Below are 20,138 nucleotides of genomic sequence, written 5' to 3'. Positions count from 1 at the left end.
TGAAGGATCATGAGACACTGAAGACTGGAGTAATGATGCTGAAAATAAATCACATTTGAAAATATTCTGCATCATTTGGGGGTGAAATGTGACCTACAAATTTCTTCATGAGATTTCCCCTATTGCACATACCAAAGAAATCAATGAACATAAAACAAGAAAAACAGCCCTCTATGGGCCTAAAGGGCTTGGGTGTGACATCACTGACCTACTACTGGTGCAAAGCTCACTTCGAGCTGTATTCATAATGAGCTCCAGAGCTGAACAGTCTTTCCTGTACCGCTAAACCCTGCTTCAGATCCAGGCCGGTGCTGGGAGCCGTCTCAGACCACATTATATTAGCCTGTTTGTGGCACTAAACGTTTTGCATGAATCATTTTTTGTGATCGTAATGCGGTTCTGTTCCGAGGTCAAAAAATAAATAAATAAAATAAAAAAATAAGAGCATATATCTGTCTCTCGTGTCTGACTGTGTTGCTGTTTCTGGTCGGTCTGAGAGGACAGAATTTGGCAGTGAGTTGATGAGCCGTGTCAATTTTACAGTAGAGTTCTGTATCTGTGTTAGTCAAATAGTTTTGAGTTGACTAACGGAATATCTTAGATTGTATAGTCAAAGTGTGGTTATGTTGTGGTCTGTATATTAAGCAGTTCAGTCAGTATTTGTTTTGTTTTTTTCTCTAGTCTGTAGATTCACTCTGGTCAGGACAAATATGTTCCGGTTCCGGTAAGCAGCCAGAGTAGAAGGAGCTGAAGAGCCAACATCGGCCAGAGAGACGGACTCAAACTGCAGCCACCACCACAGTCAGTCGCGTCCTCCTGCGGTCAATACAGAGATGTTAGAGACTTCAACCTCACACAAACATAAGTACATACTGTAGTCAGAACATTTCAGTTCAGATGAAGCAGCTTAAGGGTTTCTAAGTGATTTTTGAAACATGGCATCTGGTTTGTTGCTGGTTAAATGTGGTCTAACAGCTTTAACCGGTAACTAAAACTAATATTAGAAATTTAATTTAAATAATGCTGAAATAAAATTAAATACTACAAGAAAATCCTCAGCTGAGACCCAAGGTAATCAAACATCTAGAACATTGTTAACAAGTTAAAGGAGTAGTTCACTTTCAAATTAAAATTTCCTGATAATTTATATATATATATATATATATATATATATATATATATATATATATATATTACACACGTTTTAACAATAAATGCTCATCTTGAACTAGCTCTCTTCTTCTCTATTAGAATTAGTGTTGTCACGATACCAAAATTTTGACTTCGATACGATACCCGACTTAAATATCACGATACCGATACTTAAACGATACTATGTCAAAAACCTAAAACAGCAGGAAAAGTAAATAAATAACATATGACAGAACTTCTTTCTTCACCAGTGTGCAGGCTGATAATTCTGGATTTGAGCTTCATTGCCATGAAGTTAGAGTTAGATTTAATATATTTTTTTATTATTTTCATGCTCAATAAAATGTAAATTATTTGCTGTTACGCTTTTTTTTATACATTTAGGTGTTTTTGACAGTAAGATGATTGTAAAAATTATATTACTGTAAATAATTAGAGCAATGTTATTAAAGCATAAATTGGTTTAAAATAACTGTATATACCCTTCACATATTCATATATTTTTAAATTAATTTTATTTTTGCAACCAGATATCACTTATTAAACTAAGACTCAATAATACACCTCTTTGCGGAGATCTGCTTGCATGAGTAAAATAAATAAAAAAAACACTCATTTAATGTTTGAGAGCATAAACATAATGCTGGTATCACACAAACCTGCCGCTCTTTAATTTTTTTTGTACAAATCGGGATGTTTGATGGCAAGATGCTTTTAACCCCCTTCGCTTGCGTTATTTTGTAACATCTTTTGCTAGCATATTATACATGACAATTTATTTCAAACTTTGACCTGTGGGGGGGCAGTAATACACTTAGCAGTGTCTAAACTGCTGGAAATCAAATAGAGAAGAAGAAAAAAGCTAGTTCAAGATGAGCATTTATGGTAAAAACATATACATTTTTTTTTTGTTTTTTTTTTAGAAAATGAGCAATGGTTTCTCTAGATAAGACCCTTATTCCTCATCTGGGATCGCTGTAAACTGTAATTTTGACCTTCAACCATTTGGGCTCCATTGAAGTCCACTATATGGAGAAAAATCCTGCAATGTTTTCATCAAAAGCTGAATGTTTTCATTAATTTCTTTTCGACTGAAGAAATAAAGACATGAACATCTTGGATGACATGGGGGTGAGTAAATTCTCAGGAAATTTTAATTTGAAAGTGAACTAATCCTTTAATAATAAAAAATGACCAGCTTGGTCCAGTTTTCGGTTCTTTAGTATCATTAGTTATGTTTCCATCCACCTATTTTATGGGCATTCTGGGATAAAGAAGTATCTAATAAGAAGACGTGCATAAAGTACGATGGAAACACATTTACTGAATAAATCCCTCGACGTGCAACAAGACACTCACAAAACTTGGCCTCAACAGTGGATGCGATTGGATAACTGGACTGACTAGTGGACCAATTTCATTGCACAGCATCTCAAATGTTGGTTTGATCATTCTGAAATGCCTGAGCCAAAAGTCTGTCATCAGAATGACTTGGTATAATGACCTCCCAGAAGTGTCTCACATGACTGCGTTCCCAAACACCAGGCATCTGAACACAAGATAACATGACAGCGTTTATTGCGTCTCGTCTGCGCGCTCTGAGATGCAAGTCATTTATGATAAAGGATAAAAGATCCACAGCTTGCAGCAACTTTCATTTTTATTACAGATATTTTGCTCCAATATCCCAGCAAGTGATGATCTTGAACACATGGGATGGAAATGCAGCTTTATTCGCAAATGTTTTATGCAATATTCCAATTTTGCGCATTAGTTAAATTTGCACCTTTGGATGGAAACATAGCTACTGGGATACTATTATAGTTTTTTACATGTTGAATTATTTTTATTAGTTATTGTGGTAACACATTATTTTACAGTGTCCTTGTTGCACGTTACATGTGGTTACTGTAGTAATAAGTATAAATTATGCATAATTAACCCTAAACCAAACCAAACCCTAATCCTATAGTAAGTACACGGACACCTTAAAATAAAGTGTAACCGTTATTGTTTTTTAAAAATATGTTTCGTTATTTTTCATTTTTATTTCAGTTATTTTAGTACATCAAGTTAAACTAAATAGATCCATAGACAAAAGACAGAAGAGTCAAAAGACATGTCTATGTGAATTGAAAAGTGATTATCAAAACATGCTTTGGCTGAACTGAAAAGGAATGAATCAAATCAATGGCATGCATGCAAAAAGTCCTGCTGTAGAAATAATTCACGACTCTGCTGGTCTTCTGAAACAAGGCTTGCATTCTATATGTGCGTGGAGGGCGTGCCAATGAAAGTCCTGGGATACCCCAGGTTTGAGAGGCATAGGGGCGTATTATCAATGATGCTGTCAAAAGGACGGAAACACATCTGGAGCTTCCTATGTTTATTCCACAGAAAATCTCTCAGGGAACTAGCTGAAAATGCACTTCCTACTTTCACAGCAAGAGGAAAGCAGTGGCGTCCTGCCTCTAGGTCCATTTCGAGGCACTGAGTAAACAATATAGAGCATTTTAACGAAAGTCTAGCATGCTACAATTAAAATGGGGTTGAGAACACACAAAGAAATTTTTGCCACACTATATAGGAAACTATCTGAAATATGAATGGCAGCAAAACAACGAGAAAAAACTGACCATCAAACACAAAGCAGAAGCAGCAGCAAAATGATGGACGGGTAATAGGTCAAAGAAGACGAGCCACTGATTGGACACAAAGGCTCATCCTAGCAGTGACAGGCATGATGAGCAGCCAATGAGCATTCAATGTGCAAACAGAAAGAAATTAATGTTAGCTTTAAAAAAAGGAGAAAAAAAAAGCAGTGAATGATGAAGATGCATTTTTGAGTTTTGCCCATTATGGTTTTAACTTACATCTGCGTTGTTGTCGAAGCAGACGTCCGGCCCTTTTCTGTACCGAGGGGTCTGGGCCAGCACACATGGGTCAGGACCAGTAGCTGAAAGAAATCTATAAGGACAATAGCTGGAACTTCAAAACAAATGGAATTATCTCAATCTTAAGGCCCTGATATACTCATGGCAAATTTCCTTTCATTCTTCACTTAGGCCGTGTGTCCACCAGAGCGTTTTTTCCAGCTGCTAGCGTACTTTTTCAATTGTTTTCAATGGGAGCGCCGCGTTTTTTAAACGCCAGGAGCGCAACGAGGCGCTGAGCGTCTTTTTCACGCTCAAGCGCTGAGAGCTCGGCGTTTTTTTACTGGTCGCCTCGAGTTGAAGAACGTTCAACTTTGTGTAAAACGCTGTGCTCATCACTGTCACTTTTTAGCCAGCCATCCAATCAGAGTGGAGGAGGGGCGGGACAAATACAACACCGGCCAACTGATATTCCGTATCATAGCAACAAAGTGTCTACATAGGAAAAAAACGCTACGCTGCAGAAGCGCTCTCAAGCGCTCACAGACGGGCGTTTTAAGTAGAGCGCCTAGCGTTTTCAGCTGGCTAAAAACGCTTTGGTGGACACACGGCCTTAGGGGTAAAAAGAAGTTTTAAATATTAGAGCTACTGTTAGCGAACATCCTGACTCCACCCATGCTGCTAAGAGCAGCTTTTAGATGAATATTTAAATATGTGCTGCACGCTTTCCTTTCAACAACAAAATAAACAACAAAAATGACAGCAGTGAGAAAACAGCAGTTAAGAAAGCATCTGATCATAGTGATGTGGATATGTTTGCACGAGCTATGCAATTCAGTACTCCAGTAAAGTCACGTAACGTTAATTTATACAATAGTTTGCTTTAAAGCAAGAGCTTAACAGTATTAAACATGAAAAAAACTGTGTCAGTGTCTCTTTCAATTAGAATTACAACTTCTATTTCTACTTTATAAAACGGATATTTCCGGCCCTTGATTCTGATTGGTTGAGCCGTGTTTGATGCCGTTGTAAAATTTGGAAAACATACAGCTGACCGCATTACATAAGTATCGCTGCGCCAATGAATGTGCATGTGTCTTAGCAACGTAAACATTTGTTTGTTCTCAACTGATTTTGTTCAGCTTACCGCATTGTGTAGAAGAGTACTGTGAGAGAGATAGAGTGTATTACCTGCATTCAGATTTAGCAATTTCTTTCAGGTTAGTCCTATGTTCATAATAAAAAATCAGTTTGAATGTCCACTGCGATCTTGTCCTTTTAACATTTAATGGGTTTTCCCGTGCCCTGCTGACACTGACAGCACTAGTCAAAGCATTTGTCATTTGCGTCTTGTTCCGTGTTCACAACAAGTGTCATTATAAAAGTCTTTGCGACTGAGTGACTTGCTCATAAAGACAATCTTTTCCACTATCTAGAGGCGTAATAAATGTAACTTGCTGTTGCTGTTCAAGGTCAGGGACTATTTTTCCAGCGGAAGGAAGGCTTTTAGTGATTTTACTTTAGGAAAGTTCCATTGATACATATTTTTTTACTTTAATATTTGTATTGTGTGGTAACCGTTTTATAAAAGCAATAATCCCCATAAAGTCATGGTTTACAGTGAATTTATAACAGCTAAGGGGGTTTTAGGCACTCCGCTCTGCATCATGCCAAACAACACCCCTTAGCTGTTATAAACCATGGCTTCACGCGGCTTATTGCTTTAATAAATCGGGTCTCCAGTGTATTCATGCTTTTACTTGCAGACATCTGACCTCGATGGACTGAACAGAAGAAATAACCCGGAGAAGATTTCCATGTCAAAGCAGGCGGAGCCACAGCTACCTATTACATAATCGCCACAGACCAATGGTAGTATGATGTGGTTTACCAACAAGAGCCAACTTTTCTTGAAAGTTTGTTTTGGCAAGCTGTTTCGAACTCCTGAATTGAACACAATATGAACTCTGTTTTGGCCTGATTTTGTTCAAAATTACATCACACCAGTTTGTTTTTTTGATTTGGCTTGAAGGATATATAGTGGCTTTTAGAAACCACTAAAAAAAAAAAGAAAAGAAAAAAAAAAAGTGTCATTCTTTATGCAAGATTTTTTTTTAAGTCTCTTATGCTCACCAAGGCTACATTTATTTATTTTAAAATACAGTAAAACAGTAATGTGGTGAAATATTATTACAATTTAAAAGAACTGTTTACTATTTTAATACATTTTAAAATGTAATATATTCCTATGATGGCAAAGCTGAATTTTCAGCATCATTACTCCAGTCTTCAGTGTCACATGATCCTTCAGAAATCATTATATATACTGATTTGGTGTTAAAGTAACATTTCTTATTATTATCATTGTTGAAAACAGTTGTACGGCTTAATATTTTTGTTTAAACTGTGATACTTTTTTCAGGATTTTTTGATGAATAAGTTCAAAAGAACAGCATCATTTTGGAAGTTATTAAGTCTTTGTCATTTTTGATCAATTTAATGCATCATTGGTGAGCAAAATGTTTTTCTCTCTCTCAAAAAAAAAAAAAGAAAAAAGAAAAATGATCAATTTGTGCTCTCCCTAAGAATCAAACCCATGAACAAGAAGTCGTTGTAAGAAACAATGTGTAATTAGAAGGATACAGGGCTGTTCGGCTTGTCTCAGTGGTTTGGGATCGCATGAGAGGCAGGAACTCTTTGCGTCAGAGATCAAAAATACCAAATTCGTGTTAGGGAGCTTCTCCGCCCGGTACATTCTTGGAGAAAAAAAAAATAAACAGCAAAGTGATTACACAAACACAATTCTCACAGGAACAGCTTGTATCATCAGACAGGTATTATGGTTTATACATCTCTAAACTAAGCAGACATAAGCCTCAGCAAGACCACTCATATATGACATTTAACTGAAGGAACAGTAAACATAAGCAAGAAGGTATAAACGGCAGTCTGCACACTCAAAACATTACGCATAAATCAGCATAAGCTCTTTGTCAGGAATCAATTATACATGTATTACATATCCAAAACCGTCCCCACATGTGTGGAAGTCTTTAGTAAGTGTAACAAGAGATGAGTGTATTATATTGGAAATCTGCGTCGGTTGGCAGCTTGTTACGTACTGTCATCACCGAATGAGTTTCAGCCATGAGTTTTCTTTATAGCGTTCTCTTGTTCTCTTTTATGGCTCCCCTCCCTCTCCTTAAAACAGAGTGACACAGGTTTTTGCACTGGCCTGTGCGCATGTAAACGTACATATAGGGATGTGTGCGTTAAAAGCTCTGTGTTACACATCACCTGCTCTCTCAGTAATCACAGGCTGTTTACTGCTACCCAGCATGCTCGGCGGTGCATAACGAGCCTCAGATCATAGCGGCCATTGGGGTCACACTCATGCAAACACATATGCACACACACACACGGAGCGCTTGATCACAGAGAAGCATGGAGTCCTAAAGTTCAGTGGCTCACATCTGTCTGCCCTCTGAGGAATGCTTTATTCATGAGAGCAGGAGAGGTTATAAGAGCGCAGAGGAGTGTTTCAGGTGGGTTTATGTGGTCTCCATGAAAAACATCCTGTGAGAAACTATAGCGATGTTCCAAAACCTAGTGAGCTGCATTCCTAGACAGTATTTTAAAGGGATAGTTCACCCAAAAATGAACATTCTGTCATCATTTACTCACCCTCATGTTGCATCAAATGTGTATGACTTTCTTTCTTCTGCAAATGTTTCAACTGTTTTGGTCTATATAATGAAAGTCAATGAGGTCCAATGTTGTTTTGGATCGCATTGACTTTCATTATATGGAAAAAAAAAAAGTGTTGAAATTCTTCAATACATATATATTTTTTGTGTGTCACAGAAGAATTTTTCAAAATATTTTCTTTTGTGTTAGACAAATATTATATATGTATATTAGTGAATGAACAGTGCCCTTATCCACCTTCAATACCATGACTGAGGTGCCTTTGAGCAAGGCACGGAACCCCCAATTTCTCCTGGGTGCCGCAGCAAAAAAAGGGTTCACGGTGTGTGTTCAATACTTACCGCTGTGTGTGCACTTGGATGCCTGAAATGCAGAGCACAAATTCTGAGTATACTTGGCTACAGGTCATGTCCTTCCTTCATAGAGGACTACAATCAAGTCCTGACAAAGGACGAGAAGCAGCGCCAATATCTACTCGTAGCCAACTTCCGGATGCAAAATAGCAAAAGACTCTATGAGTCATTTACTCATCGGAGAACGACATGCGATTGTACATACATATGTATGTTGTTTTACCTTATCTGTTATGGCCCAGGTGCCTCCAACCCTTTATGTTAATCAGCTTTGACTATTTTTTTGGTTTAATATTTGCAGCACTCGTGAACAGTCACGGTTCACATGCATGGACCAACTATACTTGCACAACAGTGTTTAACCCACATGTGGCAGTGGTTAATAAAATCGGATCTGCCAAATATTTGGTGCCAATCATTGTCTTTTAAAGGTTAAACATTTTATCAAAAACCACCCAAAGAAAGTCCACCCTAATATATGAATTAAAAATTGAATTTACCTTGGCATAGTTAAATAACAAGGGTTCAGTACATGGAAATGACATACAGTGAGTCTCAAACACCATTGTTTTCTCCTTCCTACATAAATCTCATTTGTTTAAAAGACCTCCGAAAAACAGTTGAATTTCAACATAACACCGACTGTTACATAACAGTCGGGATCATTAATATATACGCCCCCAATATTTGCATATGCCAGCTCATGTTCAAGGCATTACACAAGGGCAGGACATCTGGATGTGCACAGCTGAATCATCAGACTAGGTAAGCAAGCAAGGACAATAGCGAAAAATGGCAGATGGAGCAATAATAACTGACATGATCCATGATTACATGATATTTTTAGTGATCTTTGTAAATAGTCTTTCTAAATGTTTCGTTAGCATGTTGCTAATGTACTGTTAAATGTGGTTAAAGTTACCATCGTTTCTTACTGTATTCACGGAGACAAGACTGTCGTTATTTTCATTTTTTAAACACTTGCAGTCTGTATAATTCATAAACACAACTTCATTCTTTATAAATCTCTCCAACAGTGTGTAATGTTAGCTTTAGCCACGGAGCACTATCAAACTCATTCAGAATCAAATGTAAACATCCAAATAAATACCATACTTACGCAATTAGACATGCTGCATGACGAACACTTTGTAAAGATCCATTTTGAGGGTTATATTAGCTGTGTGAACTTTGTTTATGCTGTTAAAGGCAAGCGCAAGCTCCATGGGCGGGAGCACAAGAATTTAAAGGGGCCGCAGCCTGAATCAGCGCATATTTAATGATGCCCCAAAATAGGCAGTTAAAAAAATGAATAAAAAAAAAAAATCTATGTGGTATTTTGAGCTGAAACTTCACAGACACATTCAGGGAACACCTTAGACTTATATTATATCTTTTGAAAACACGTTCTACGGCACCTTTAAAGGCCTGCTGAAGTGTCTTGGAATGCGCAGCATTATTCAATGTGTTGACGTAATATCAACTGAAACAGGAAGACAGGGTGATATATCATACAGCCAGGGCTTGACATTAACTTTTTTGCTCACCAGCCACTGTGGCTAGTGGTTTTCCAAAGTTACTAGCCACTCAGCATTTTCACTGGCCACAATTTTGATGTTGGTAAATTACATTTTATATGATTAAAGTTGACTTTGTTATGCTTAAATTACTTTATTTTGAGTCATTTTACTTGATTTAGAAGATTTAAAACCCTTTCAAACTTTTACATGCAGATTGACCACCCAAATCAAGACTACAATGTATATCAGCTGGTATGTACAGGTGGGCAAGAGGTGGACAATATGAGCATGGGCTAATATGAGAAATTGTATAAGTTATTTGTGTTAGGCTATATAAAAGAACAAAGAAGCAAATTACAAAAACAATAGTAAATGAAAAATAATCTTTTTTCAGATTATTTAACATCTTTTGTTGCTTGATTAACATTAATGACAGACAGGTATTTAATTGGGCTGCTGAATGCATGGACGTAACTGACGCATATCCAGTTATTACCCACCTGTTTACGTCCACTTAAGCCATAACCGACTGTATTCACGCGAGATACTCCACACGATGGACATTTAGACATCTGTGTGCACTGTTTAACTATTCAGGCGCGAGGAGAACTGATCGCGCGCGCGACAGAGCGCTTGTGTTGTGTCATTCAGCGCAATTCCGCCTATCCCTCATTCACTAACTGCTCGTAGCCTAAATAACGAATTGTGTGATTGGATTGTAATTTTGTGCTACGACGATCTTCGACGATTATTTGGCTGTAAACTGAAATTATATTCAACCCGCCAAAGTGGCTAGTGGGAGTGGCTGTCTTACCCGCCACAGCTGAAATCTACCCGCATTTGGCGGGTTGGCGGGTGTTAATGTCAAGCCCTGCATACAGCCCCACCACTTTTTTAAAAATAGCCAATAGCGTTTTGTTTATATCACAGTTCGGCCAGAACTCAGTACTTTCCTTTTAATATCTAACCGATTATCCTCCTAATCTCCTCTATATCACTTTAAAACAGGGGTCACTATTCCTGCTCCTGAAGGGCCAGTGTCTCTGCAGAGTTTAGCTCCAACCCTAATCATACACACCTGAAGCAGTTAATTAAGGTCCTACTAAGCATACTAGAAACTTCCAGGAAGGCATGCTGATGCAAGTTGGAGCTAAACTCTGCAGGACACCGGCCCTCCAGGAACAAGTTTGGGGACCCCTGCTTTAAAATATAGCATTATGTGCAGAATTTCATGGTCTTCATGGAACTTTCATGGTCTAAGCCGACTCGCGCCAATGATCTGCTCTGTGCTCTTGTGGCCCTGGGCCAGAGCAGGCTGTGCTCCCGCTGCGGCAGTTCACGTTATACTAATGCGAAAACGGACTTCATTTGCGTCAAGGGAAAGCATATTTACACTGTCTAAATCGTTCCCTATTCTATATAGTGCACTATGTGCCATTCGCCATGTAAAAACTAGTAAAATGTGTGAATAAATGACCGAGAGTGTAGGAGGGGGCGGGGCTTCAGATTCTAGAAAGCATTTGATTGGACAGAAGATTTGATGCGAAGGTGAAGTGTGATGTGATGTCATGAAAATCTGTGATCCATTTTAGCGGAAGTGAGAGATTAAGTTTTGAATGCTTGTATCTCCTAAATGCAAATTGTGTCATTGTTTTGGAACACACCAGCTTATTCATAACATTAAAGCGGAACTCAGTAAGATTTGCGAAGCTCCCCCTACAGTTTCCTTCAGTGAATCACACTGTCGTAAATACTCCAAGCGCAGCTCTGGACTACAACAACTACAACGCTCACCAGCGCAGTAGTTTTGCAAATACAGTACAAGAAAGAGGAGGTGGGTAATTTGCAAATACAGTACACTCGATGGAGATGGGTAATTTTCGAAACTGTCTTATAAAGTCATAATATATACATTGTTTTTGAATTACCGTAAAGCATTTTGTCACTCTCGCGTGAACGTGAACATGAGGCGAGATTGTTTCGGGTCGGTGCAGCTCAACTTGCAAAAGCTGTATTCTGGCATAGACGTGCCAGATGGGGTTAGTGCTCGCCTCAAACACACCACTACAAGTCAATTAACCATCGTAAGGACTTAGAAAACGTTTTATGAAGGTAAAAAAAGTTACTTAGTTCTGCTTTAAGGCTAACATATTCATACTAAAAGCTAAAAAAAAATACATTTTGATTTCAGGGGGACTTTAAATATGTTTAAGGTATTTACTGAATTTGACAGTTGTTTCATCCTGTAATTTATCTATAAATCAAGTCCAGAATATGCACTACCATTCAAAAGTTTTTTTTTTTTTGTTGTTTTTTTTTTTTAAATAAATTAATACATTCAGCAAGTATGCATTAAATTGATCAAGTAACAGTAAAAAAAATGTTATAAAATATTTCTATTAGAAATAAATTCTTTTAAACTTTCTATCCATGAAAAAATGCTAAAAATTGTAAAAATATTAAGCAGCACAACTGTTTTCAACATTTGTAATAAGAAACGTTTATTGAGCCCCAGATCAGCATATCCGAATGATTTTTGAAGGATCACATGAGATTGAAGACTGGAGTAATGATGCTGAAAATTCAGCTTTGCCATCACAAGAATAAATATATATTACAGTAGTCAACTGTCACGATTGCTGGCAGGATGCGCATGAAGACGAAGATTCAAACAATATAGTCTTTAATCTAAGCATATACAACAGGAGAACTCAGGGAAGCAGACATAATGCACCTTAACATAGGCGAGAACAGACAAAGAATGAGGGAGAACAGAGTATAAATGCATGTGCAAACAAAGGATCTTAACAAGGTAATTAACAGGACAAAGGTGATGGAAATGTGTAATCAAACTGAATGGGGAAAACTAGGTCAAACTAAGAAACACAAAACAGCGGACATGTAACATCAACATTTGAAGTGGATCAAATAAGTTTATCAAAGTTGTCCTAAGAACTAAGTTGTCCAAAGAAGGACAACTTTGATGAAAGGTTTTGATCCACTTCAAATGTTGGCTACCATAAATTAAAAAGTTATTTTAAATAGTAATAATATTTTCAAAATATTAGTGTTTTTACTGTATTTTTATTGAGACTTCTTTGAAAAACTTTTTTTTTTTAATCGCACTGATCCCAAACTTTTGAATGGTAGTTTCACAAAATAACATATATATTACACTCTTTATATGGTAGAAATTAATTATCATCGAATCGCAACAAAATAAAATTTTAGTACAAATATTATTGTGCACCAGCAGACAGCTGTGAAAGCATTATATTGATATATTTTCAGTTTGCTATTTCAGTGTTTAAATTGTATGTTTTGATGCAAAAAGATAGAAAGAAGTATTCTGTAGGAAAAAACAAAATAAACTTTTACTTATTTTTTTCTTTAAAAATGAATAATGATTTACTAACATTAAATTATCAAATCTACTGATACTTCTTGCTGTTTGCCAGTTGGCCAAAGCTGTTTATTTGTTGCTTAAAGTGTAAATTTAGTATCGATAACACAGGACCAGAGTATGGTACTGTACTGAAGCCAAAATTTCAATATTGATCCAACCCTAGTGTCTATGTAGGCAGTAGATAGCAAGGCAGCACACTAGGTTTTGAAACAGAGGCATTATATAACCTCTGAGGAGGGGTTGTCATCCAAAAAGATCTGTAGGGCTGAAAGAATACAAGCAGACCTCAGATAACTAATGCAAAAATCTGAAGAAATATTACTTTAATAATGGAAAAAAAGCCTAATTTGCTGTAGTCTCCTTGATGTTCTGTTCAAGCCATCCTTGTGCTGACAAGTCCAGCAGTTCTCTCATCAGTACATGCGTTCCTTTAGACTGAGCTGGTGTTGATGTCTCTGCGAGCGAGATTGAATTACATATGCCGAAGCTCAGGTCTTGAGCTCCTGAGATCTCACAAATGGATTTCTCTTTATGGCTCTTGTTAAACTTTACATGTCTAAAGTAGTTAACATGGAAGAAAAACTATCGTACGCAGAGTCACACGTGGGGCTCGTAAAAAAGGCATAGAGTTTCTGTCAGGCCGAGCGCCCCCACCAACCCCAACACGTTTTGCTTTAGCGGCGTTACATTAAACAGCACGGCCGGCGGGATTTACAGCCGGCTGGACGTCGGACGGATCTAGAGCATGAGGGGCTGGAAGGGAAAAGAGAAGGAAAGCTAAGCTGCTCGGTCCTTGGAGGGATGACTTACCGGGATGAGCAATTATCCAGGAAGAGACAGAAAGAAAGCACTGACATCATCTGCACATGCTCACACGCACTCCCACACACACACGGTTGGAGGGAATGCGGATGGATTTATGTACATACAAACATAAAAACAGTCCTCACCTGGAGCAGTTTCCACAGTCCATAGCTCCAGAGAAAGATTTGTTCTCGTTCTCAAAGAAATACTGAGTCTGTTCGGTGATACAGCTCTCTTTGGAGAACGCATCCGAGAGGTCATCCTCCGAGTATGCTGAAAACACACAAACACACCATCCGCATACTGTAAATATCAAAACACACATGCGGATCAACAGCCTACATATCAAGAACACTAACAAAATGAATTTTGGATGCTTGTTAGATTTAGTTGTAAAATTACTGCATCAATTTAATTGAATTTAATTGAATTTAATTGAATTTAATTTAATGAATGTTTATTGTTTAATTATTATTCATTAAACATATTAATAAATGTTCATTTCCAGCATGTTTTGGGTTAATTTTAAGCAAGCAATACAGTAATTTTTAAATAATAATTGAGATAACTCTCTGGAGTCGGGAAATGCGCCGGCAGGATTTTTTTTCACATTGCAGCAAAACAGACTTAAAATACTCTGTCATTTTTTGTCATAGAGACATAAGTAATATATCAATTGAAACTAAACTATAGAATATCTTCTTTTATTTGTGTACAACCAGAGTAAAAACAAAATGATGTGCTTTTTGCAAAATAAAGAAAACTAACATGATGCGTGATCTCTCCTCTCCCTCTGAAAGAAGTCCAATCTGATAGTAAAACTACCCAGCAGGTTGGGCAAACATTTAACCCAGCTGCTTGGTTAAAACAACCCAATTGCTGGATTTGTCCATTTTCAACCCAACTTGGGTTGTTTTTAACCTAGCATTTTTTAGAGTGCACTGTAGTACTGTATATTATATATATATATATATATATTAGGGCTGTAACGATATGCGATATGAAACCGAAATCGCGATACGCAGGTCCACGAACCTGTATCGCGATGTGAGAAGGCAGAATCGCGACACACCCCTTCCAACTCCCAGAGTTATCCTTCCTGTCCAGATCCAATGCAACCACATTTTTAAATTACTATAAGTATTAGGGTGTAACGATTTATCGTAGATGGTGTGTCTCAATCAGCTCTCTAGTTCAGTAAGTGTTTCGGGCACACATTGAATCTTGCAAGCAGGTTTAAACGTTTCTCATGTCAGTCTCTTGCATGGTCGCGTGAGAAAAGTCGTGGCTTTCTTTCACCGCAGTGCACAGCAACAGCTGTGCTCACAGAAAAGCAGAAGACGCTTGCGATGCTTTGCTTTAAGAAGTTCTGTGGGGCCGTTCACATATTGCGTCTTTTCCGCGTGCAAGTCAGTTATTATTTTCAAATGTAGCCGCGCGGCAGGCGCGCTCATAATGGGATCAACGCGGTCGCGACGCGCATGCAATTCTCAACTTCTCAGAATGCCGCAAGCGCACCGCAGGTCGTGTGACAAGAATAACCGATCAGCTATGGCCTTTCCGTAACAAAACATCAAAAGCTCAGCCGAACAGCTGATCATAGCTGTACATGGTGGTTTTTATATCTTATCTCCATCAATATATCTCGTAGTAAAACTAATGCAAGGGCTAGAAATCATTTATCCTTTGCAGAAACATCCTGATCCTCTTGGAGAGCTCAGTTCATGGTTGCATAGCAACGACCGCCGCCACGGGAGTGCAAGCGCTTTGGAAAGAAGGAGAAGCGGTGCGGCCGCGCCTTCCACGCGTTTTTAGACGCGATATGTGAACGGCCCCTATTCATAATTCTAAGTTCATGTTAAATTTAACATTTTTTTTCAGTGACAGACAGCCCTATTCAACTGTTAATTTGAATACAGAAGGTTTTTATTAAAATTTTATATTTATTTATTTTATTAAAATGTGATCTTGTATGTACAACAAGGAAAATTATTGAAATATGTTCATGTTTTTTTAATAAATCTTGTTTGAATTTCAGTTTCATTTTGTTCAAAATATCGTGATACGTATTGTATCGTGAACTCCGTATCGAGATACGTACCGTATCGTGACCTGAGCGTATCGTTACACCCCTATATATATATATATATATATATATATATATATACACACACACACACACACACACACACATATATATATATATATATATATATATATATATATATATATATATATATACACAAGCGCTGTATTATATATTAGTGCTGTCAATCGATTAAAATATTTAATTGCGATTAATCGTATGATTGTCATGAGTTAACTTGTGATTAATCTCAAATTAATCACACATTTTAATCTGTAATCTTTACATTTTTGTCTTAAAAAAAACATTGCGCTCAGCCAAACAGCTGACCATAGCTGTACAGGGCGGATTTTTATACCTCATCTCCATAAATATATCTAGTAGTAGAGCTAATGCAAGGGCTAGAAATCAATTGGGAAACAATCAATTGGGAAACTTACTCTTTTTTAGACACAACATGTGAATGGCCCCTATCTTTAGAGAAGCGTAAGTGTCAACACAAGCATTGACTAGAGTGGCCGCGATCGACTCGATCGACTCTGGTGGCTACGTCGGAGCCGTACGCACCACAGACGTGTGCTGTGTAAATAAGTAAGTAAATCCTTTCAGTTTATATATATATACACATATACACTGCGTTCCAAATTATTATGCAATTGACATATTAGTAAGATTTCAGTACAATAAACATTCAGATTTTAGTTTTTCTAAGAAAATGTTTGTTTGTTTATTTATCCATGTGTTTTTAGATAACTGGTATCAATCTCAGACAAAATAATTCGCCAGATCTATGGAAACCCTACTTAGAGGTTGTTCCACATTATTAAGCAAGTCACAGTTCTCATGCAATATAGGGAGGAAGAAAGATCTTTCTGAAGATGAAAAGCATGAAATGGTGCAATGTTGTGCAAAAGGCATGAAAACAACTAATACTGTGTGAAACTGAATGGAGATTATCAAATTATCATAAGATTTGTGAGTGATTTAGAGCACAGCAGAACTTGGTCAGATAAAGGCTTATTAATGAAAGTTCCTATCAAAAAAATGTATTGTATTAAAAGGGCAGCTATAAAAAAAAGCCAGTGTTGAGCAGCAAACAGGTATTTGAAGCTGCTGGTGCCTCTGGAGTCTCAAGAAGCTCTCCATGCAGGCTGGCAGTTGTGCGTAAAGATGCATTTCAGCCATCACTAACCAAACCTCACAAAGAGAAACATTTACAGTGGGTGTAGAAATACATTTTCAAACAGTTTTATTGCTGTGGTGTTTTTTTGCAGCATGGGATAGTGCATAGTGCATTGTACAATAGTGCATTGTACTATGCACTATCCTAGTTGTTATACCATAGATGAAAATGGCCAGTTATGAGCTCCACATATCTTGCAAAAGTCATTTTAATACCCTCCATCTCACTTCCCAGCATTCCAGCCCAAATCATCACCCACCAGCTACTTGCTGACGACGCAGTCTTGTTGGAACGTGGTGGCCATTCACCAACCATCCAGAAATCCATCCATTTAGACCATCCATTGTAGTATGGCATTAGTCAGTGAATAAAACTATTTAAAAATGAGTCTTCATGTATTTCTACACCCACTGTAAATGTTTCTCTTTGTGAGGTTTAGTTTGGAGTGGCTGAAATGCATCTTTATGCACAACTGCCAGCCTGCATGGAGAGCTTCTTGAGACTCCAGAGGCACCAGCAGCTTCAAATACCTGTTTACTGCTCAACATTGGCTTTTTTTTATAGCTGCCCTTCTAATACAATTAATGTTTTTGACAGGAACTTTCCTCAATAAGCCTTTATCTGACCGAGTTCTTCTGTGCTCTAAATCACTCACAAATCTTATGATAATTTGATAATCTCCATTCAGTTTCACACAGTATTAGTTGTTTTCATGCCTTTTGCACAACATTGCACCATTTCATGCTTTTCATCTTCAGAAAGATCTTTCTTCCTCCCCATATTGCATGAGAACTGTGACTTGCTTAATAATGTGGAACAACCTCTAAGTAGGGTTTCCATAGATCTGGCGAATTATTTTGTCTGAGATTGACACCAGTTATCTAAAAACACATGGATAAATAAACGAACAAACATTTTCTTAGAAAAACTAAAATCTGAATGTTTATTGTACAGAAATCTTACTGATTTGTCTCTTGCATAATAATTTGGAACGCAGTGTATTATTAATATAGCATCCCACTCAGTCCTTCACATTTTCAATGCATCTAGTAGCCATAACTAAATAAATTTAAGTTTGTAAAACAAGACTGAAATATATTAGTTACATTTTTTTAAAGGCTTAAATTTAATTGCATAGAAAAGTTTCTCGACTTAAAATATCCAAAGGTCCTTGAATGCAGAAAGATGAGCTAGAATTCCATCACTTAAATACTTAAACATACCTGTCCCCATGACATTTGGGAGAGTCAGACTGAGAAGGAGCTGCTGCAAAACTGACCTAAGAGAGAGACAGTGACAAACAAATAAGAACATCCACCACACTCTGCTATTCTTCATCAGTCAATATTTCAGTGAGAGGCATCTCTTCTTACCAGACCGCAGTGGAGGCCCACCAGCCTACAGTTAGCATATCTGCTATCGTTGGCTGCCAAAAACAAACACACAAATATAGATGCTACCGTTAATACAGACACACAATCACAATCACTTTATTTCAGAAGTTCACCACAAACCCTATAGTACATTGATGGTTTTCTAAAGAAGTTGACAATATAAATTTCTTTACCACATATACAGAACGGAGTCCTGCAGCAGCTTTAGTTTCTCTTTCTGGGTCACAGACGGACTGGTAGTCGTAGGTTTTATTAAAGGAGAACAGCGAGGTGTTGACCAGAGTGATCATCAGAACAGGGTCCACTTCACCAAAGAACTGACCTATCTGAACATCAGAGTGAACATATATGAAAATGACTCCTTTATGTGACTGTTAGCATACAGTATTGCTGGACCTGGTGTTAAAATAGCAAAAAGACTAAATTAGCCTTGCAAATATATTCTACCTGTGTGATATATTCATCCTGATTGGACATGAGCAGAAAGCCGCCATCATCCAGAATCACACAGTCCACTTGCTGAGGAGTAAAAACAGCCATTCATCAGAAACTGAGAGTGAAAGCAGCTTCAGATAAGTGACTACAGAGGTCAGAGAAGCATGAAGCAGTCGGTGGCAGCGCCCTACCTTATCATTCCTGAGGCACCCGCAGATCTCATCCTTGCACTGTGGAGAGGAAATTATGTGAGGAGAGAACTGAGAATTCATGAAACAAGCCTTTTACAACGATTATTGGAGCAAGTCAATTCATCTCCGCTCTCAGACAGCAATATCAGGGCATCTAGAGAGGCTGCATTTGTGACTAAACAGCTTCCACATGTGCCGATAAGGAAGTGGAGTCATTTCTGCTTACATTTTTCTTGGTGGTAGCGTTTATGAAGCTGTTCATCCAGGCTGACACGTTGAGTTTGACTCCCACCACTGTATGATAACATAAAACACACATTGTGTCATCTGTGATGAAATCTTATTCATAAAAAAAGAAATAAAAATGATAAAATGTAGATGATGAGAAGAAGCTGGGTCAGACGTTGATGAGCACAAAGCTCTGAAATTAATTAAATGTAGAGTATGACCAAATCATTAGTCATAACATTTGCTTGTCGTCAGTGACGAATCATAAAAACAAAAACAAAATTATTTTTGCAAGAAATAACCAGTTTTGTTAAAACCACATACCGGTGACATTACTGTTTTGTTTTGTTTTATGACAAACCTTTTTAATCTCATCCTTGATAAACACATCTATTAAAACAAAATGTTATAAGATTTTCTCAGACTTTTCGCAGTCACACTAACATTTACATGTTTTAGGGCTGTACGATTTTTATTTATTTTTTTCAGACAAATTGCTTTATGCTCACCATGGCTGCATTTATTTGGTCAGAAACACAGTAAAACAGTAATATTGTGAGATATTATTACAATTTAAATGAAGTGTTTTCTATTTTAATATATTTTAAAATGCTATTTATTTTTGTGATTACAAAGCTGAAATTTCAGCATCATTACTCCAGTCTTCAGTGTCACATGATCCTTCAGAAATCATTCTAATATGCTGATTTGCTGCTTAAGAAACATTATTATCAATGTTGAAAGTTTTTGCTGCTTAATATTTTTGTGGAAACCAGGATACATTTTTTTTCGGGATTCTTTGATA

General features: G+C 37.3%; 1 protein-coding gene across 1 annotated transcript in view; it reads right to left on the bottom strand.

Moving 5' to 3' along the window:
• Positions 1-204: 204 nt before the first annotated feature.
• Positions 205-20,138, bottom strand: part of LOC125253992 (voltage-dependent calcium channel subunit alpha-2/delta-1) — a 149,185-nt gene continuing 129,251 nt past the window's right edge. The window contains 10 exon segments of the mRNA XM_048168298.1: positions 205-816; positions 4,026-4,108; positions 6,669-6,781; positions 13,963-14,089; positions 18,309-18,364; positions 18,459-18,511; positions 18,653-18,805; positions 18,927-18,998; positions 19,106-19,144; positions 19,332-19,399. Of these exon segments, the coding sequence (XP_048024255.1) occupies positions 700-816; positions 4,026-4,108; positions 6,669-6,781; positions 13,963-14,089; positions 18,309-18,364; positions 18,459-18,511; positions 18,653-18,805; positions 18,927-18,998; positions 19,106-19,144; positions 19,332-19,399 (881 nt within the window). The 3' untranslated portion in view covers positions 205-699.

This window comes from Megalobrama amblycephala, linkage group LG19 (assembly GCF_018812025.1).
Source record: "Megalobrama amblycephala isolate DHTTF-2021 linkage group LG19, ASM1881202v1, whole genome shotgun sequence".
NCBI lineage: Eukaryota > Metazoa > Chordata > Actinopteri > Cypriniformes > Xenocyprididae > Megalobrama > Megalobrama amblycephala.
Note: the sequence above shows the minus strand (reverse complement) of the source record. Positions and strands in the feature narration are given on the sequence as shown.